Here is a 22,907-nt window from a genome sequence, read left to right as displayed (position 1 = left end):
GCAGAACTGCACCCCTGTCAGACGGGACATAGACCACGTGATGACACGTTAGGCTCGTGTTGTGTTCAAGGACCCTGACCTAACCCAGGAAAAACAGGCACTCGCTTGTTTAATTTTTTTGCGGTCTAGATTTCTTAATTTTTTTTCTTTTTTGCGTGTGTTTATAAATTACCTCGAGGGCCGTACCAAATGGTCTCGCGGGCTGTATACGGCCCGGGGGCCGGATGTTCCCCACCCCTGCCCTAGTAGGACAGTAGGGTATAATGAGTTCTTTAAGGTAAGATGGTGCCTGTCCATTAAGGGCTTTGTAGGCGAGAAGAATAATTTAAAATTCTATCCTGTGTTCTATAGGGAGCCAGTGTAAGGCAGCCAAAACTGGAGTAATGTGATCCCTTTTCCGAACTCTAGTTAGTAAACGTGCTGCAGCATTTTGAATTAGCTGAAGCGACTTAACTGACTTTTTGGTACACCCTGATAATAAAGAGTTACAATAATCCAGCCTTGAAGTAACAAATGCATGGACTAGTTAATCTCTGCATCATTTTGAGGCAAGATATGCCTGATTTTTGCAATGTTACGTAGATGAAAGTCCTACGAAAGTCCTTGAAATTGATTTTATGTGGGCATTAAAAGATAAATCCTGATCAAATATAACACCAAGATTCCGTACAGTCTCACTGGAGGCCAAATTAATGCCATCCATAGTTAATATATCTTTAGATAGTTTGTTTCGTAGATTCTTTGGGCCGAGTACAATAACTTCAGTTTTGGCCGTGTTTAACATAAAAAAATATATGGTCATCCACGTTTTTAAGTCCTTGAGGCAGTCTTGAATTTTATTTAGATGATTGGACTCATCAGGCTTGATGGATAAATATTGTTGAGTATCATCCGCATAACAATGGAAATGTACAGAATGATTCCTTATAATATTGCCTAACGGAAGCATATATAGTGTGAACACTGGCCGTTTCTCAATCGCGAGGATGCTGGCTTGGTAGCACAGCCGAGCATCTTGCTTCAGAATCAAGGCAAGAATACTTCCTGGCATTCGGAAAACAAAGAGTGGAACAGGCTAGCAAGTGTGCAGTTTGCGTCATATGAGAGGCCCCGTCTTACATCTTCCGCCACAGATTTGGGGAAATTGGTCCATGCGCAAAGCATTGTGGGGATTTTAAGGACGCGAAGTCTACCCATGTGCAGCCTCGAAATTTCCCCCAAACCAAGGACGCGGCCTCGGTGGAATTCCAAGTATGCTGGAGATTGGAACAGTCCTTCGGCGGCACTCTATGACGTAGCATCCTTGAAATATTGGCTTGGAAGCCAATATCCTCGCGATTGAGAAACGGCCACTGTCCTGACGTCAGGACGGTGGCGCTACGGCTATTGGGCCAACTCTCCACCTATCAGGGGAATGTGGGGTTGGGCCACGGCCGGCCATTGCCGCTCGAAAGCGCTGGAGACGCTGTAGTACATATGCCAGGCCTGTAAGTGGCGCTGTAGTCTGCCACAAAAGCAGCGAAGAAGACTTCCCGCCCATAGTTACCATGGTTACCCTTCTGTTTATTCTCCGCTGTGGCTTTTTTTCTCCCTCCCCGAGGCAAGAGTTTGCTCCCGCTGCTTTAATTCAATGCAATCCCTCCCCGTCGAGGCAAGCACTGTAATTATCTCTGGTTAGTCCACCAGCAGATGACAAACACCCACCTCTCCGCCTCTTCCAAGGAACGAGGGGACCGTGCGGCAGAGTTTCAGTTAGGTTTTCTTTCGCCGGTCAAGATGTCCGTTAAAGTTTAAATCTTCCGGACAAAATTAGAAAAGTGCCGATCAAAGGTCTTCTTTGTTATTTATTGAGCTTTAAAACAAATGAATAACGACTCTATATAATAATAGGCTATAATAAAACACGGAGGACGGAGATCTATTTTTCTCCCCCTCTTCTGACTTGATCAGAGCACGCTCCCCTCTCCTGCAGGGGGGCGTGGTCAGCTGCAGCTCACAGAATCAGCCCCCTGCAAAACCAGGGCTGGAGAACAGCAAATAGAGCGAAATGAGGCATGGCTAAAATGCATGATCTGTTTGGTATTTTGAAAACAGAAACGTATAAATATACCTTATATAGGTATGGCCCTACAATATATCATTTAAATATAGCATGATAGGTCCACTTTAAGTAATCACACAACTGTTTTGCGAATGCTTTTTCAAGAACTTTTGAGAGGAACGGAAGATTAGAAATAGGTCTATAATTGGCTAAAACCTCTGGATCGAGGTTTTGCTTTTCAAGAAGAGGTTTTATCACTGCTACTTGAAATGATTGTGGAACATAGCCTGATAATAAAGACATATTCATGATATTTAATAAAGAAGTGTTAATTCATGGAAAAACTTGATTTGATATTAAAGTCACCTACGATAATTACTTTATCTGTTTTAAGTACCAAAGTTGATAAAAACGAGAATTCTAAGGACCTGGTGCACGGTACACTGTAACAAATAAGATTGGCTGCAAAGTTTTCCAGGTCGGATGCGTAAGACTAAAACAAGGCTTTCAAAGGAGGTATAATTTAATTTTGGTTTAGTATTGATAAGTAAACTTGAGTCAAAGATTGCTGCAACTCCACCTCCTCCTCGGCCTGTGCCTCGAGCAATATGAGTATTGATATGGCTGGGTGGAGTGACTTCATTTATGCTGACATATTCTTCATGTCTCAACTAAGTTTCAGTGAGACAGCATATATCAATATTATAATCTGATATTCAATCATTTACCAATATTGCTTTAGATGCTAGAGATCTTATGTTTAAGAGTCCACATTTAATCTTCCTGTTTTGTTGCACTGTAGTAGTTGTTACATTTACTTTTATTAGGTTATTATGTATGACACCTCTATTAGGTTTTACTTTAAATTGTCCTTGGAAAGACACACACACCGTTAATATTGGGTATTTTATTGGAGAGAGCGCAGAGAAGCGTGTAAGACTGCGACTCCGCCTCCTGGTCTCAACTCTAGTTTGTCATGGATTAAGGCAAGGCAAGGCAATTTTATTTATATAGCACCTTTCAGCACGCGACAATTCAAAGTGCTTTACAAAATAAAAACAAAAGACATTTAAGAATAAATACAGCATAAACACATTATTAAATGGCATTTAAAAACAGGCATAAAAAAGCAAAGATAATGAAATAAATAAATACACAGCAGGTACAGAATACATGAATAAAAGGCATACTGCAGTGTGAGTATGAACAGCTCAATTAAAAGCAGCGGCAAATAGATATGTTTTTAGTCTGGATTTGAAAATAGGAAGTGTTTCAGCGGACGTGCACGATTCGGGAAGTTTGTTCCAGATTGTCGGGGCATAATAGCTAAACGCTGCTTTTCCATGTTTAGTTCTTATTCTTGGAACAGAGAGCAGATCCGACCCAGAGGACCTGAGACTCCTGGATGGTTCATAGTTATGCAGGAGATCGTTTATATACCTCGGTCCTAAGCCATTTAGTGATTTAAAAACTAGCAATAGTATTTTAAAATCAATTATTTGGTCGACTGGAAGCCAGTGTAAAGACTTCAGAACCGGACTGATGTGATCCACTCTTTTAGTGTTTGTGAGGACTCGAGCAGCAGCGTTCTGAATCAGCTGCAGCTTTCTGATAGATTTTTTTGTGAGCCCTGTGAATACACTATTGCAGTAGTCGAGTCTACTGAAAATAAAAGCATGGACAAGCTTTTCTAAATCCTGTTGCAACATTAGTTTTTTAATCCTAGATATGTTCTTCAGGTGATAGTATGCAGACCTAATGACTGTTGTAATGTGACTCTTAAAATTCAGGTCTGAGTCCATCACTACACCTTGATTTCTGGCTTTATTAGTGGTTTTGTAGTCTGCCGACTGAAGCTCTGTGATTACTTTTAATCGGTCCTTCTTTGCTCCAAAAACAGTGATCTCAGTTTTTTGTTTGTTGAATTGGAGAAAGTTCTGAGTCATCCAGTCATTGATGTGCTCAATGCACTTGCTCAGTGTTCTAATCGGAGAGTAGTCTCCCGATGTAATTTTAAAATAAATCTGGGTGTCGTCTGCATAGATGTGATAGCTTAGATCGCTGTTTTTAATAATTTGAGCCAGTGGTAGCATATAGATATTAAAAAGCAAAGGTCCTAAGATGGAGCCTTGAGGCATGACATATTTGTCAGGGTTGATTTGTAATTGCCTATTGAGACAAAGTTTGTTCTGTCCTTTAAGTAGGAACTAAACCAATTTAGAGCTGTTGCTGAAACTCCCACCCAGTTTTCTAGACGGTCTAGCAATATGTTGTGGTCAACAGTATCAAAGGCAGCGCTGAGATCTAATAATGCTAACACTGATATTCTGCCACTGTCTGTGTTTAAATGGATGTAATTTAAGACCTTAACAAGAGAAGTCTCAGTGCTGTGGTTTGGTCGAAAGCCCGACTGAAACACATCAAAACCGTCAGTTAAAAACATGAAATTACTCAACTGTTGAAAAACAACTTTTTCAATCAATTTGCTTAAAAAAGGAAGGTTTGATATTGGCCTGTATTTATTCATTACGGTTGCGTCTAGGTTATGCTTTTTTAGGAGCGGTTTAATTACTGCAGTTTTCAGGGCCTATGGAAATACACCCGATTGGAGAGACTTGTTTACTATGTGTAGTATATCTGAGGCCAAGCACTGAAAAACAGTTTTGAAAAATCCTGTCGGGATAATATCGAGGCTACAGGAGGAGGATTTCAGATGTTGAATAATATGAAGGTAGGTAGTAGAAAAAAAATCTGAGCTTGTGTGCATACATTTACACTTGTATAAAATATCCACGCATCTGTGAACCAAATTTGAAGTCACAGAAGAAAAAAAAACTTTTGTAGCTTGTAGAAAAAAAATGAACTTAGTGATGAAATATTCACTATATTTTTTAAATATATTTTCCATTACAACTGCAACTTGGTTATTACAACCTCTCAAATCAGTCATTACAACGTCACAAATCTGCTCTGTGACAGTATAAATCGACGAATCTGCGGCATTGACTTTTGCTACACTTCTTGCGATGAATGTGTCGCTAAAGTAATCTGCTCTGTTATCTGCTGTCCGCTCTGTGCTCCGTGCGCTCTGGGTCCTGCAATAACGGCTTCCTTACGTTGTAAACACTGCGTAGAGTCTACTGTGTAATGTGCTGACGCTGGCTGGCATTCTTTATACTTTACGCAGGACCATATCTCTGGAACCCATTGGTCGATTTGGGTGATTTACACCTTTTTCTTAACCATTAGATCCAATAGAATCGATGGGCAGTTCCCAAATCCACGTAAACATTTCCATTGCGGACGTAATAGAGAAGCAAACGAAGCATATCTGAAAGTACAAGCCTGGACTGCAAAACTTTATACCCAGTATATTGCCATAAATATGATGATGGATTATCAGTAAAAATGTCTACGTGACACAGAGACATTGGATTAACCTTGAGCGGCGTTTTTATTCCGTTGAACACAACTTTTAATCATAAATCAAAAAAGGTAAGACGTAATTATTGTAATATTTTTGAAACCGGATGTTTTCTGGCTGATAGCTCCGAGAATTCTGGGTCGTACAGTTATGACATAACATGTATGGAATCTGTGAAATCTCAGCTTGCTAGTCGATATTTTGTTTGTGCAGTTACGATAAGTAATAAGGGCATTTCTACCGTGAGTTCTGTGAAAAGTCCGTTAGCATTAGTTAGCATTTTTTCGCTCAATGCTAATTCAAAGGCTTGGTATTACTCTTGTGTTTCTTTTAGCTAAGAATTGTTCATATTGTCAGTTAGCGGAGTTTCTTCACGTTAAAAGGGTATGGAACATTAATAGTTTCATAAATGTTAAGAAGCCCTGAGACATAGTCTCGAAAAAAAACCTTGGGGGGGGTCCACTGGGGGAACCGTCGTCCTTAAGAGGTTAATCTGTCGACGGTAGCAAACAAGGCACATGTGTTTCTATTTTTGGTAATGATGTCAGAGAAGAACGATTGTCATGCCTTTCTTATTTCCTGATTATAGACGCAGAGTCTCTCTTTATATATTTCCAAGTGAACCTGGAGATGTGTTTTTCTCCACCTGCGTTCAGCTTTTCTGCACTCAGTTTTTGCTGTTCTCACAGTCATGGTTTTTCAGCGGTTACCTCTTTCTTAGCAGTTGTTTGGACGGAAATAGAGCTCTCAAAGAAAACACAGGAATGATCGGAGAGTGCTACATCAGTCACCACAAGCTTAGAGATGTTCAGACCCTTTGATACAATTAAGTCCAGGGTGTGCCCCTTATTGTGTGTCGGACCCTTCACATGCTGAGTCAGTCCATAATTATCGATAACACAAAACAGTTATTTAGCCCCTCTGTCCTGAGGGTTGTCAACATGGATATTAAAATCGGCAACAATGACTAGACCAGGGGTCGGCAACAGGCGGACCGCGGTCCGGATCCGGACCCAGACGCCGACCTATACGGACCCGGACCTATAATCTACGGTGGCCCGGAAGTGCAAGACACCACAGCATTTCACAAAACACCACAGCATTTCACAAAACACAACAGCATTTCAGAAAACACTACAGCATTTCAGAAAACACCACAGCATTTCAGAAAACGCCGCAGCATTTCACAAAACGCCGCAGCATTTCACAAAACGCCGCAGCATTTCACAAAACGCCACAGCATTTCACAAAACACAACAGCATTTCACAAAACGCCGCAGCATTTCACAAAACGCCACAGCATTTCACAAAACACAACAGCATTTCACAAAACACAACAGCATTTCACAAAACACAACAGCATTTCACAAAACACAACAGCATTTCACAAAACGCTGCAGCATTTCACAAAACGCCGCAGCATTTCACAAAACACAACAGCATTTCAGAAAACACCACAGCATTTCACATTGGACGGAAAGGGTATTCCTTTAGGGAGAACACTTCTTGTTTGTGATTGGACAGAGCCAGCCAGAGAAGCACTGCTGTGATTGGTTGTTTTTGCTGCCAGTCAAGAAATGACGCTTCGTGATCGGTCAGCACCCGACAGCGCAACATGTCCCAAGACATCAACCGTTAGCTGTTAGCACACACTCAGAGCTCACAGCTCCTCATATCTGTTCAGAAACTGGACAAAAGTTAAACAAGTACAAACCACAGACTGTCTATGTCATGGCGAATACAGTCGCTGCTTTATTTATGTCTGTATGACGCTGTTGTGAGTGTGGACGGAGCAGCTACAGGTTAGTTTAGCCTGATCTACCCTGTGGTTTTCCATGGCTCTGCGGGACAATCCGCCCTTGGGGGTGGACGCGTTTGCACACGAGCCATGGCCAAGAAAGCTGATCTACGCCTTTCCACCGGTACGCCTCATTCTCCCTCTCCTGGAGAGGGTGAGACGAGAGCATCTGTCAGTCATCCTAGTGGCCCCAGATCGCCGGTTGGCGCCGTGGTTCGCAGAGGTGACACAGATGATGGTGGGCCAGCCCTGGGCGGTTCCTCAGTTCTGGGGGGCGATGTCTCAGGAGGCAGGTGCAATAGGGGCGTTACCCACTCTGGGCCAACCTCTCCAGGCTTGGCTCCTGAGAGGGACAGGCTGAGACAGGGGGGACTGTCTGACAAGGTTATTCAGACTATCCAGGCAGCAAGAGCAGGATCCACCACAGCCTGTTACAGGCCAAAGTGGTTGGCATTCCAGCGATGGTGTGAAGAGGGGAGTCTAGAGCCCCTGTCGTGTACGGTGGGCTCTATTCTGTCCTACTTGCAGTTACTGGTGGACAGGGGGCTTGCTCATTCCACAATTAAAGTGTATGCAGCAGCCATCTCGTCCTGCCATGAGGGATTTGGCGGCAGGTCAGCCTTCAGTCAGCTGCTTATGTCACGTTTTTACAGGGGGTCAGGAGGCCGCGCCCAGTAGTGCACGCCTCCGCCCCGCAATGGGACCTGCCATTTGTGCTCGAGGCTCTGGTCACAGAACCATTTGAGCCTCTGGAGCTCTCATCCCTGAAAGCATTGTCATGGAAGACAGCGTTGCTACTTGCCTTAACGTCGGCCAAGAGAGTGTCCGAGCTGACCGCTCTGTCGGTGCACCCAATCGGCTGTGGGTCAGCAGGTATCTGACCCCCCCCCCCCCCTGGACATAATGCACTTATGTTTTCCTGTGCTCCTTGGGGACCCGGGAAACGTGGTGCGCAGTAAGCCCCATACAGGGCTGGGGTCAGCAGGTATCTGACCCCCCCTGAGCATAATGCACTTATGTTTTTCGCCGTGCTCCTTGGGGACCCGGGAGGCATGGTGCGCAGTAAGCCCCATACGGGGCCTATGGGCGGGCGGGGAGAGCCCTCCTCACTGTTTTCCAGGCACACTATTCACAAGGTAAGCGTGTCTGAGTGTGCCCTACCAGCCAGGTAAACTGCGGCCCCCACTTCTCCCCGGGCACAACCGGAGGAGAGGAGGTTGCGGTGCAGTGGCTGTTAACCAAAAAAAGCCGCTCAGGGGCAGTGTGATGGGTCGATGTTGTTGGACGATAGGGCGTTTAGGCATCAGGGCTCCACCCACTGTACCCATAGAGTCCAGTAGAGGGCGGAGCCTGTGTGAGTTATAACGGTGGGTTACGTATTGTAACCCTAGTTATATAAGCACAGGCGGAGCCCTCTACTCGGGGCCCTATCTGTCCTATGCTGCTCGCTGAAGAGAAGTGTAGGATGACAGCCAGGAGGCGAGGCCGCCTTATATACGGTGGGCTTGCGCACGCATTCAGGTAGGCCCGCCCCAGGGGGCCGGCTACGGTTATAGATATCTCAGTTGATGAATGCTTGCATAGTATGGTTGAGAAGTAGTACCCATATAGTCCAGTAGAGGGCTCCGCCTGTGCTTATATAACTAGGGTTACAATACGTAACCCACCGTTACATCCACAATGCAACAGTGCCTACCAACCATGACAAAAAAGGTTACGCTACATCGTTAGCCGCACTGTTTAAGTAAATAGGTTGTGATCGCTATCTTGTAAAGATGGCCGACTTGCTGTTGATGACATCACAATCCCATGCCCTGTTGCTCATCTATTGATAATATTGACACATTAGTTTTGTCTTTAAGGTTTTTTCCAAGAAGAAAAGTTCTCAATGGCATTTAACTACAAACCAGGTTGTAGGAGATAGTTTTGGCCCATGAATCCTCACAAAGATATTCACGAACCTTCCCTGTGGAACGGACCCCTTTCCAAACGCAGAAGTAGCAAACGACCCAGACAGCCAGGAGACACAGCAGCACCTCCCACTGCACTCCACCCAACTCCTCTATTCCCCCAGACATAGACAACACGCCTCTCCTGCAAAGGGACACAAGACAGTCAATGATAAGTGCAATAAATCACAATATACTTTAAACATGATCCATTGCTGCTGCTTTACGTAATTTATTATGAGCTTCACAGGACAACATTGACTCACTCCCAGAACTCAGAGACTGAAGACTTGGTGAGATTTCCAGATGTCCAGTTTACTGACTGGTTGCCTCTGTGTGTTTGAGTAGAATTTAAGGAGGTGAGGTCCACACATCTGTCTGTTAGTTGGAAAGCAAATCAAAATGTGGTTAAAGTGAAAATCTTTATATCACAGGTTAGTAAAAATGGTCACTCATTTGGTTATTGTTTTTAGTCATGAAACACAGCAATGTGCCAACAAGGCAAGGTAGAAGGTTGGTACAGCACATTATACAGTATAACAATTTCAAATATTTAAAAAAATATATGCTTTGAAAATCTTGTACAGTATGTGTGAGGAAATGCATTCTACACATCACCCACAGATGACCATGCAGACCCGGTCTTAACTCTGTCACCTTTAAATTACTCAACTATCCCCGCAAATATAAGCTATATATAATAATTAATTCAAATGTTAAACATGTATGCAGTGTTATATCAGAATCATTTGCAGTCTTTGTCTCCAGGACAGTTGATGTGAAGAAGATATCAGTCAGTTAGCAAACAGATCAATACGTTTGCAAACCTTATTCAAAATAATTATTTGCATTTAGTGATTCTATTGTCTAGCTCTCTGCTAACCATGTGTTTCTCTTGGAAGATATTAATATTTTTGACATTCAATTTAATTTCACGGTATAACTTATAAGCTAAATTAGCTTTTGTCTCTCTGTTTCTCAAAGGTTAGCAAATAGGTAGCTCTGGGTGAAAAGTTAAAGTTTTCCAAAGTAGAACACGTTTTGATCAAGTTGCTTTTTCCACATTGTTTCATAGTTTGTTAAATGAATGTAATTACCATAACATTTATGTAAAGGAGACCGTGTCTAAAAAGAGCTCTTGAAGAATAATTTATTTGTCAATAAAGGAAAAGGTAGATGCTTTTGCACCCAGGTGTACATAGTCAACAATGCTATTTGCCCCGTGGCAAACATTAGATTTGGTTTTGAATGCATGTGCAAATGTATAACATTGGTGATGGCACATCTTATATTCAGCACTGTATATGCATCTGTTCTTACATTGTTTGCGATTGCTTGTTTAGGTAATCGGAACATCAGAGATCAGTGCTATATTGGACTTTACAGACCAACCAACCTAACCTAATCTGGGATTGTAGATAGGCACCTATTAGTCAATCATTAATTAGGATGTTTCAGGCATAAAATAAATACAGTTGGTCGGGGTATGGGTGTGAAGATCCGAATAGCTGCTGTGTGACAAATCTTACCTGGGTGCAAATAGACTGTAAAACAACAGCTGACTGGCACTTCTAAAGAAGTAAGTACTTTAGGACCTTTTAACTCGCTGTACGTCCACCCATCCTTCCCCTATACAGACCTGTGTTACAGGGATTGTTGCAGGTGGCCCAGGGCAGAGGGTCTCTGAAGCAATAGATGAGGTAGAGGAGGGCCCAAGCCAGGATAATGGTGTAGACTCGGGAATAAAGTTGGATCACTATATAAGAATAGCCAGTACCTGGAGAGACAGAGAAATCATCCGAAATACCCTCGGTTTAAGCTGTAGAGAATATGTGTAAAGAAGCCAAACTGTGCTGTTGTATTTGCTGTAAAGTGTCCTTACTGCAAGGTAATTATTATATGTACAGCACTTTGGCTCGACCAAAAATCGTTTAAAAATGTGCTATATAAATAAAACTTGATTTGATTTGAAGCCGGATATAAATTAATCACGGCAGCGTTTAGCTGAGTTTCTGCTGGTAGACAGCCTTCTCTTCACATAGCTCACTGCTTGCATGCGGACGCTCCAAAGGGGCGTGGCCAGCAGCAGCTCGGTTACATTTAAAGGGCCAGACCCAGAATCAGCACTTTAGTAACAGGGCTGAAATAGAGTGGTATGAGGCATGCTAGAATGGGTGATCTGTTTCGTGTTTTGATTAAAACACTTCAGAGACATGTTTTGTATAGATATGGCCCTATAATATTGTTCAAATATAGCATAATAGGTGACCTTAAACTCAGAAAACATCAGATTTAAAGGATACAAGCTTGTTGATGTATCTCCCCAAATACAGGCCAGGAAAAATAAACAAGGGTGGATAAACTGCAGCTGCCTTTGATATAATGGGCTTTCATATTAACCGTGATCTACATATCCATCATTTAAATTTGATGAATTGACATTTTCACACGTTTTTCTCATTGATTTCTTGACCAAAGTGTTATTGTTCTAGGTCAGTGACTGTGAGTGTGTATGTAGTATTGGCATCATTCAATCATCAAAGCTGAGGCTTTGTATAAGTGCAACAGGAGTGCAATATTTACATTTTAAGTACTGTACAGGCCTAAATGAGGACCACTATAAAATGGTCACATGTTCCATGAGATTTGTCTTTCCTGAAAAAAATGTCAATGCCAAACAAAACAGAGATTGTACTTCAGAGTTTTTTTGTTTTGTCTCAGAAGTCCACTGTGGCTGAAAACAAGGTTTACAGGAAAAGTCTGTACATTCATTAATATGTATTAATGTGAGTCCATACTGTATGACATACAATATGATATTTGGTTGAATAACAATGCTTTAGGCACATTCTGTATTTTTTGGGCACCATCATATCTGAATCTGTGACAAAGTAAGGGTTTCATGCTTATATGTTCATAGGTTATAAGAGATCAGAATAAAGTAAGACTAAAACAAATGTAGTCTGTATTATATTATTATTCTTAATTCATATACAGCTGTGGAGTCAATGGACCCAAATGAAATGAGAAAGTCAAGGTAATATTAACAAAACACAATGATTATGATTCCTGTTTCATGTATTGGTAGGATGGGGTACGTTCACGAAATATGGCTTCAGGGATTTTCCTTTTAGAAAACTTGGTGTTTCCTGAAATACATTTTCAGTTCTAGCCAGTTTTAAATTACATAATCCCTAATTGTCTAGTTGCCAGCTCATCAGCTGACAATGTCATAAATGGATTCAGTATCGTATTGTCAACATAGGCTATTATGCCATTAAGGCTAATTAACCCATTTTATGCTAATTGTGCAAATTGCCCAACATGTGCAAGTTAGCATCCGGCAGTTTGTGCTGGGGACCAGTACTAAACATTTCTAACATAAAACTTGTGGTTACCCTGTGCCAGGGGGCAGAGCTTGCTCCAGCAGGTCATGGAGCCCTCTTGTGTGTACTGACCAATCGCGGTCTCCATCAGGTAAAGCGGCACGCCACACAGCAGGGCAAAGAAACAATACGGCACCAGAAAGGCACCTGAACACACAGAATATTCACACCTGAGACTATGACATGGATGTTCAGTTTTGATGTTCCCCTACATTTAATAATAACCATGAGAAGGACAGATTCTGCATTAATAAAGTGATAATAAAATGTAGATGTACAACAAATATTACTTTTATGGTGCGTTCACACCGGAAGCGGCTGTCAGCTGTGTTTACTCGCCTCATTCAAACAGGACACGCTGGTGAGGGGGTGGGGCTTATCTCCATGTAAATACTATGGTAGATTAAAGGTGGGGTAGGTAATTTTGGAAAAACCAGCTCGAGTGCGCTAGAATTTGAAAATACACAACCGGAAAAAATCTTCCACTTCCTTACAGAGCCCCTCCTCCAACACACACGAACGCGCACATGACCAATGAGGGCACGAGATAAGTTTGTGCACAGATGGAAGGCTGACAGGCAGGTAGGCCATCCAGTTACTTTAGCCGGGCCGGCTAAAATGATTGGTCGTGCTTTTTACAGTACTACGGCTTCCACAGATGACATTTTTTAATGGATTTTTTGTCAAAGCACTTAAGATATTCATTGCTATCGGGATGTTAAGAGCATTCCATGGAATATAACAAAAAGTGTATCTCGAGCCGGTTTCTCAAACTTACCTACCCCACCTTTAACTAACTACAACAAAATGAACATATTTGACCGTTATTTGATTGTTAATACACGTTTTAAAATGATGCCAAAATAACAACATACTGATACCAGTTTGTAAATACCATGAATGAATGCATGTTTACACAGGCGGCAGGAGAAACCGTTTTATATGTGTGTTTCCTGAATGGAGATCTGTGGCCTGTACTATGAAGCAGGATTTGCGGTTAGCGAGGTAACCGCTGAAAAAGGTTGGGAACCACTGATTTAGAGGAACAAAGAGTTTCACCGGACGAGTAAAACCACACCAGCAGGAGAAAACCCTGCAAAACCACATTCCCTGAAGGCATCCTCGTCAGGTTCCTTGATCACAACTATTCATAGGTAATGTTAAGCAATAATGGAAAGTAACTAAGTACATGAACTAAAGTATTGTACTTGTGTACTTTTTTGACATATTATGTACTTTACTTAAATACGTCCATTTAATGCTACTTTATACCCATACTCCACTACATTTCAGAGGTGAATATCATACTTTTTACTCCACTACATTTATTTGAACACTCACAGTTACTTTGCACATATAATAACACATATATGCCCATATAGTATAATGCAGTACTGCATGCACTACTAAACTACACAGTATCTAAATCTGGTCCAAATTGAACAACGACAACACTGAAATGCTCTTGTGTAAAAACATGATACAATTAAAACCATCATCATATAATACTTTGAAAGATCCATTCTGCATAATGAGTACTTAATTTTTATAAGTAGATATTTTTTAAATCAGGACTTTTACTTCTAGATGAGTATTTTAAGACTATAGTATTTGTACTTTTATTTAAGTAAAGGATCTGAGTACTTCTTCCGGCATTGATGTTAAGTCATGCCAACAGGCTCTACAGTTTCTTGGCTGTTTTACTTAGATAGATAGATAGTCAGGTCTACAAAAAGGACACATACAGAAGCAGATTAATAATAATTGCTACTGAGTGTAATAACTTCCATTATTTTAGCAGCCGTGTATCCATGTGGCTATAAAGTCAATATATATACTTTCAAATGTTATTTTTCATGTAACCTCAAAGTATTTAGATTATTTTCAGTTATTTCTACACACTCCTCATATGCCACATAGATTGAGAGTCCTTCAGCAGCTCTTATGCAGCTTGATGTAACAAGGAAATAATTACTAGAGATTAGGGATTTTCATGAAATCATCTAAAATGTCACAGTTGATTGTATGTACAGCTCACCTCCTCCGTTCTTATAGCATAGGTAGGGGAATCTCCACACATTGCCCAGGCCCACCACATTGCCTGCTGCTGCCAGAATATATTCCCTTTTCCTCGTCCACTGTTCCCTCTTTTCCACTTTGTTCTCCATTTGTGTTCCTCTTTCAGTCCTCTGCTCAGTAGGCTACTGCAGCACACAGCCCTGCACACAGCATACTGATTGTTATCAGGCCTTGGGTGTAGAGCGAGGAGGTGCTTATTATAATAGAAGTATCATGTATTTAGTCTAAAGTTCCCTGAGGTACATTTGTAAACTGTGATATTCTGCCACAAAAATACAATGTGATTAATTGATTAATCAACCTTTCAAAAATGTTGGTGCTGTTTCGAATGTAAAGTGCCATTTCTTTGCGAAATGGTTTAGTTATGAAATCAGAATTACATAATTATAAATAATAAACAAATACAAAAAAATTATATTTATTATTGAAGATAAAAATCTTCTGAGAAAATAACTAAATATATGTTTAGTTTCGATGTGCACTTCAATTCATAATAACGATAGTTTTTATATCGAAAATAAGATTTTAACAAACAAGGTTCAAGGTTCAAGGTTCTTTATTGTCAAACTGACATAGTTACAGAGTAATTATGTTGTTGAAAATCTTATGTCATAGGCTTCTCCAACAATGCAACATAATAACAATACAGATAGCAAGAGCAATACAAAAAGAAAAATAGTTATAAAATAAAGTGAGCATGTGGAATAGTGCAGTACGAGTCTATATACAAGTTATTGGAATGATATATATATATTTTTTTTTTATTCTCTTATTGTCATTTCACAGTACAGGTACCCTGTAACGAAATTGTTCCTCTGCATTTGACCTATCCTAGTGTTAGGAGCAGTGTGCTGCCGTGGACGGCGCCCAGGGAACAGTGTAGGGAACGGTGCCTTGCTCAGGGACACCTCGGTAGTACTTGGTCTTGCCGGGACTCGAACTGGTGACCTTCCAGTTGCCAAGCCAAGTCCCTATCAACTTCGCCACCACCGCCGTCTATATATTAGATATTAGATACATATTACTGAGTAGCAGATGAATGAATGTTTTGAAGTTGTTTCAGCAGTTCAATTGTTTAACAGTCTCACTGCTTCCCGCGGGAAGCAACTGACAGTTACACTTTGAGTTGTCTCTTTTGAGATCCTCAAACAGGGAGTTGTCAAACTTGCTCACTCTTGTTACTCCTTCTCCTGAACCATGACTAACCACACACATTTTGGCACAACTGCTACTTTACACAACTGATATTTAGTGGGAATGCTGATACAGCATTCCAACTATCTGTTCTTCGAATTCTTTATTATTATTCCGCCGGGATTTTGCACCTCTTCTGCTCCCACATTCCACATCGCAGAAACTCCGTTCAAACATCAAAACGTTCAGCTCGGTCGGGAATCAATGGCTATTACTTTTCTCATTCATAACTTTCATAATTCTCGAGATATATCCCATAATTCATCACATTTTTACCATGGAAGTCAATGGAGAAATTCTTCAGACTTCAACAAATCTTCATGCGACTTCAACTGCTAACTGTTCCTTCATACTTTCACTCAGAAACCTCATTCCAACTTTAAAATGTTACACATCTTTCTGACATTATTCGTGTAACACAACTTTTAAATCTGATTCTTTTAGAGATATTAAACATTGTTCAGACCTTGGTAAAGAGGCCTTCTTCAGATTTTAACATTAACTAGAGAATGCAATTCCTGAAGAAATTGCTAGTGGGAATGCTTTATGCTGAAAAGCTGACGCTAAACTGCTATGCTGAAATGTAATGTGTAAGAAGAAAGTGAAGAATTTAGATTGAAATGATACATGAACACTGGGGGCTTGAATGTGTGATGAGTGAAGAAAATAAAGTAAAAAGGCTTGGAAAAGCAGCAGAATATTTGAACTGCAAACTTTTGAACTAACTTGATGGCGAATGATCTGTCGCCATGGCAACGGCATTTGATGACACCCCATAATACGCTTAAATGCGTTGATGGCTGCATCGTTACCAAACCTGTGAAGTTTTGGGCCGTTTGGAAAATGTTCACTGAAGTTATGAGAAAACCGTGTTTCATGGCGAGCATTGTGTTGCCATGGCAACGGCATTTGAAGAAACCCCATAATTGACGTAGAGCTGTTGAGGGCTGGACCGGTGATATACAAGCGAAGTTTGGGGGACGATCGGACCGTTTCCATTGGACTTACATGGCGAGTGGTCTGTCGTCATGGCAACGGCATTTGATGACACCCCCGAGAGAGAGAGAGTGTGAGAGAGAGTGTGAGTATGAAATGAACAGTTAGAACTGACTGCTGTCAGTTGGAGTGATGACATCATCGTGTTCCATTACACAGGTGTTTATAGTTGAGCTAACGAGCTCTGTAGAGATCAAAGGTTTGCATTGTTCTGAATGAGAGATAAACCTCTTACATGTGAACGTTTTGTGGAAGAACCATAACAGATATCTGTGAAATTTCAAAACGTGAAGCATGTCAAGGAAGTTGAGTATCTGAAGTGTAATGTTTGTGTACTTTCGGGTTAATAATGTGGCCTTTTTGGCAGTTTAACTAAAGGTGTGCGGCTGCTGCTGTGAGGAAATATCAGCCTGAAATTACAATGGGTTTTAATGGAGACATGTTGAAAGTTTTTGTCACTTCATGCCCTCAAGAGGCATTTTGTTTAATTATTTTTGCTTAATTATTTGACAGTTTTCAAGCTACGAGATGTTTTCCTACGTTTGTCATGACAAATTATGTCTCAGGAATGTAGGGTTTGGGAATTATGGCAGTTTATAAAAATAATATGAAGGCAAATTTCAAGATTTCCTACCCTCTAGCTGTGACATCACGCACTCTAGTTAAAGGGCCCATGTCATGGCCATTTCCACTGATCATAATTCCATTGTTGAGGTATACTACAATAGATTTATACTGTGCAATTTTCCAAACTCACATTGGTTTCGCATACAGCATCTCTGTAAAGTATGTGTATTCAGCAGTATTCACTCTCTCCACTAAACGGCTCGTGGAGCTCTTGCCCCCCCCTCCCTGTGAGCCTAGTGTGCTCCGATTGGTCAGCTCGGCCACTCTGTTCTGATTAGCCAACCACCAGAGAGGCTCCGCCCATGTCTAACAGTGCTTTTTTCGGCTCGCTCTCAGCGGAACAACAGTCTTATAATGGCCTCGGTACAGCCGTATATTGTATACGCTAACTCAGTGGTTCCCAAACTTTTTGTGCCCAAGGCACACCAAAGGACAAGTAAAAATCTCAAGGAACACCTATTGTGCAAAATAGCCCTTATAACACGTGTTATCACTCATATCATGTAAAATATCTGTAAATGTGCATAATTATTTACTAATGCCAAATAAAATGTGACAAAGACAACTATATTACTCACGAAATATTTCAGAAATTAATTTGAAACTTTATCAAATTAGGCTTCATCAAAGCAGCAACACACTCATTTAAACCAGACAGGTCACAACATTAAAAATTGTGGAGGATCAGGCTTTGGTGGTTGGCTCCCATCACGGCGCACAGCTGGGAGAAGAGGCGAGATTTCAGGGGCCTTGATTTGATGTAATTCACCATCTGCACAGCCTGATTCAGCACCTCAGTCAACTCCGGGGGCATGGTTTTGGCAACTAATGCCTCTCTATGCAAAATGCAGTGGTTTGTCACGATATGTGGGTTTTGTGCTCTCACCTTAGCAATAAATCCTTTCACTCTCCCCGTCATGCTTGCCGCACAATCTGTGCAAAGACTGACGCACATATTCCAGGTCAGACTGTTCTCTTTTAACACTAGAACCGCCAGAGGTCGCTGTATACCTAAAACCGCCAACGGGTAACATTTACCCGCTATTGATTTTCAAGGTACAATGTTCTTTTAATTATCATGCAGAACAGTGAGTTTTGATCGCACAGGGATGAAACTTATACCAATAGAATATGTGGACTCTCAGCTTTTCATATGATATAGTTTGTGCAGATAGGATGAAGTATAAAATATCGCTACCAGTGCTGATTTAAACACTTGGTGTTAGACTTGTGTTTTGTTTAGGTACAAATCTCTCTCTATCTCTCTCTATCTATCTATAACTATCTATCGATCTATCTGTAATGTTCTGTTCTATGGACATATAATTGTCTACATAAACAGACGACGCGGACTACTTCTCTCATTCCAAGTGTCCATCTTTATTAAGCTGGCACGTAACCTGCACACATGCATTACGTCCTCAACGTGAGCTCAGTTATCCAAGATCTTGTATTCGCCAAGATGTTACACTATCTATAACTATATATCTGTCTATCTCTCTCTATCTATCTATCTATCAATATATCTATCTATCTATCTATCTATCTCTCTATCTATAAGGAACCGCAGTAGACAAAAGGCGTTGCTATAGCAACACGTCATGTTTACGCTGCATTTTCTATGAGGTAAATATTACCCGCTGGCGGATATAGGTATAAATGGCAAATTTTTGGGCGATTTTTTCAATCTGACTTCATATTGACAATTTTTAACAACAGAGGGTGCTACATAACACACTTTCAGGAAAAGTCACGGACTGGGAGACTTTAATATTTTATTGAAAAAAAGTTACATACAATCAAAAAACAGCTGCGGGTAAAATTTACCCGTTGGCGGTTCTAGTGTTAAATAGTTATTAGTTACCCTGAATATTTCTTCTCCCGTAGTATGGCTTTCCATTTCTTTGCAAAAGAAAAACGTCTCTTTGATAGAGTCAGCATCAACATATCTAACGTTTGCCAGAAGTTGGGCAGCCCCACTTATGTCAGTAGATTCGTCTATTTGTAGGGAAAATCTGCCGCTCGCCTGCAGTGCCATAAGACAGGTAACTTTCATGATACTGTCTGCTGACAGTTTTTTTCCTCTTTTCTTTCGGTGGTGGGTTGTCGGCAGTCTCTGCACTGGTGGTTGGTGGTTTGCTCCGCACAAGAAATCGCTCCATTTTCCCTCTTGCGTGTTTCTCTGTTTTAATGTTGTCCTTCAGCCTTCGATGTGACACGGTCTTATAATTCCCACCTGCAACTGCGTTAACAGCGAAATATGGGGTTCTGTGAGGATTTTTTTTTAAAGAATTGTTTTTAGGTATAGAGTTTGCCTCTGTATTATGAAATGAGTGCATACAAAGTACTGATATAGTAAATAAAAAAATAATTATTTTTGTGTAGTTGTATATTGCAATAATAACGTATGGTTGTCACAAAATCCCACGGCACACCCGGACTTGCCTCACGGCACACCAGTGTGCCGCGGCACACCGTTTGGGAACCACTGCGCTAACTAACCGAACTGTACCTACAACTGTTGTTATAGAAGAGTAAGTTATTTTTACCTGTAATAAACTACTACTGTTTGATGAGAAATCAAATCATGGTTTGCTATATATGAATGATATGTTATAGGAGCAAATAATTCAGGGAAGAAAGGATAGGCCTACTAAGTATTTCCATCAAACTTTATTTTTAGAAATGTACAAAATGAACATGCGTAAATATACATATATACACTGTATATCATCCATTCCTCCCCTTATAGACGTTTTCGGCATCTTGCCTATCGCAGCTTTGTAAGCGGCTGCCGGGGCTTTTTAGGACGAGGCATCAGAGTGGGTCATCCCGTGTGTGTGTTGTTTAGCTATGTAGCATACACGCTATGAACGGTAGCTTGGTAGCATACACGCCAGGAACGCCAACTATAATGTACTGACCGTACGGTAAATCACCCGGAGTATACTGTCTATGAGTATTTCGTGTGTGAATGCAGACATTCTCCTGCTATGAGATACATGTATGTAAGGCCATCTGCTGATATTAGAGTTGATATATGGAAACGCTAGCAACTTAGTTAGCACAGTGTCAATGGCTTAGCAGTCCGACACACGTTTACACATTTAAACAGTCGTGGTAGATACCTTGTTTGGGAGACATTCCTAACGAAATGAAGTGCCAATCACAAAATATTATTGAAACTTAGTCGTTTTATGTTCGTCAGCTTGCCAGCTGGATTACAATGCTAACCTACGTTTGCTAGTTGTTCAGTGTAATATGCTATAGGCTACTATACTATACTATACTATACTATCAACAACAGATAGTGGTTCATATTAGGCTATCAAGAACATGTTTACAATTGCAATCTTATACGGGTAGTCTGCTACATTCATTGTAGCTGGCATAACAACGTTTTCCCAAGCAAACTCATGTCTAGCTCCGTTGTTTAGCTCGGTAGCATACACGCTAGGAACGCCAGCTATAATGTAATTACGTTTCGCGACTGACCGTACGGTAAATCACCCGGAGTATACTGTCTATCAGAGGTGGGGACTCGAGTCACATGACTTGACTCGAGTCAGACTCGAGTCCCATATTTTTTGACTTGAGACTTGCTTGACTAACATTGATAAAAGACTTGACTTGACTTTGACTTGGTATTCATGACTTGAGACTTGACTTAAGCTTGAGACAGATGACTTGAAAGGACTTGACTGTTTAAAATTAAATATTTGCGTTTGTTTTTGTAGTGAGATATTACGTTTAGTTTTTTCAAAAAACGTGATTGGGTGATTATAGCGCAGTGCGCGCAAACCTGGCAACCCACTACGGCAGGAGTGTCAGTTAACATGGCAGCGGCTAGCGTTACTCCAAAAATAGTGAAGTTTGGATTCAAGGATTATGTTGTCGATGACGCTAATAAGAAGAGAACAGCGGTATGAAGGGTCTGCAGCATAAAGATCAGTGACACGACCACCACAACATCCAACTTCATTCGTCACTACAAAAAACCCACAGAGAAAGGTGCGTGAATGTGTTGTGTTAGCTAGAAAGCTAACGTTAAGTTTAAGCTACGTTAGACTTGGTTTCAAATCGATTAAGCATTGCAAAGAGAAGACAAAACGGTAAATGAACACTAGAACCTCCAAGGGATTCATTTTGACTAACCCCGATACTGACGGGCTGTCATTTCCCCTGTGTTATCAGAAGTTACTGTAATCTGTTGAATAATGTAGTTCATCTACTTTTAGTAGTTTGTTTAAATGTTTTAATTATGTTGTTTTTGTTTGTAGAAGTGCATCATTCCTTGATTTATTGTAAAAATGTATCTGAACTTTTTGATCTGTTATGATGATAAACTGAAGCAATTTCTAAATTAACCCAATTAAGTGAGTTTTAAATCGTCCTACTTTTAGTTTATAAGGAAATTATGAAGAGGAACAAATTAAATGATTTGAAAATGATATATATGTAGGTGCTGATGCTGTTGGCGGTTCTAGTGTTAACAGACATTTAAATTAAATATGTGTAATGGCAAATGCCATATATGATTTTCTTACCTGGAATTCTGCCTTTTTGAACAGACTTTTTGATTGAGTCCTAGCTATATTGTCTGCAGTTCTAGGGTTAATATGAATCTAATATGATTGCCATCGGTCTAAATTAGATTTCAAATGATTAACTGTGTATGTAATGAAGATCATAGTGTGGGTTGAATCCATTTTCATAACCACTGTCATGATTTAAATGCAGAAACTGGGCTTATTCATCAGAATTTCGTATGACTTGACTTGACTTGCTTGCCCTGAGCAATGACTTGACTTGACTTGCTTGACTCTCACCACAGTGACTTGGGACTTGCTTGATACTTGTAGGTCAAGACTTGAGACTTGCTCATGACTTGCACATGTAGGACTTACTCCCACCTCTGCTGTCTATGAGTATTTCGTGTGTGAATGCAGACATTCTCCTGCTATGAGATACATGTATGTAAGGCCATCTGCTGATATTAGAGTTGATATATGGAAACGCTAGCAGTCCGACACACGTTTACACATTTAAACAGTCGTGGTAGATACCTTGTTTGATAAATACACAAATAACAATGCAAACTTACAGGTTGTGTACCCGAATCTTCCCCTGCTCCAAACGGTCCAAACAAACTAGGAATAGCATCGTCCTTCAGTTTCAAATGCTGTCCCCGAACTCTTTAGTCCCCGGAACTGTCCTAGTAGATTGCGTTCTCACCGGAATAAGTCGATGAGGGAGGATTACGCAAATGGAGGCGCTGACGTCATATTTGCCATATCTCTGGAACCCATTGGTCGATTTTGGTGATTGATACCTCTTTTTCACCGTTAGGGCCAATAGAATCGAGGGGAAGTTCATAAATCCATTTTAACATTACCATTGAGGATTGAGAGTG

The 22,907-nt window shown here is 40.8% G+C and overlaps 1 protein-coding gene across 1 annotated transcript in view; it reads right to left on the bottom strand.

The window, feature by feature from the left end:
- The window catches only part of LOC117469341 (sodium- and chloride-dependent betaine transporter-like), a 42,035-nt gene extending 27,219 nt beyond the window's left edge, over nt 1-14,816 (bottom strand). Inside the window, exons 1-5 of the mRNA XM_034113772.1 lie at nt 14,637-14,816; nt 12,611-12,745; nt 10,852-10,989; nt 9,479-9,590; nt 9,225-9,357 (exon numbers count right to left, since the gene is read on the bottom strand). Coding sequence (XP_033969663.1) covers nt 9,225-9,357; nt 9,479-9,590; nt 10,852-10,989; nt 12,611-12,745; nt 14,637-14,766 — 648 coding nt within the window. The 5' untranslated portion in view covers nt 14,767-14,816. The remainder of the gene's footprint in view (nt 1-9,224; nt 9,358-9,478; nt 9,591-10,851; nt 10,990-12,610; nt 12,746-14,636) is intronic.
- Between the last annotated feature and the right edge of the window lie 8,091 nt (nt 14,817-22,907).

Source organism: Trematomus bernacchii, unplaced genomic scaffold (genome assembly GCF_902827165.1).
Source record: "Trematomus bernacchii unplaced genomic scaffold, fTreBer1.1, whole genome shotgun sequence".
Lineage (NCBI taxonomy): Eukaryota > Metazoa > Chordata > Actinopteri > Perciformes > Nototheniidae > Trematomus > Trematomus bernacchii.
Note: the sequence above shows the minus strand (reverse complement) of the source record. Positions and strands in the feature narration are given on the sequence as shown.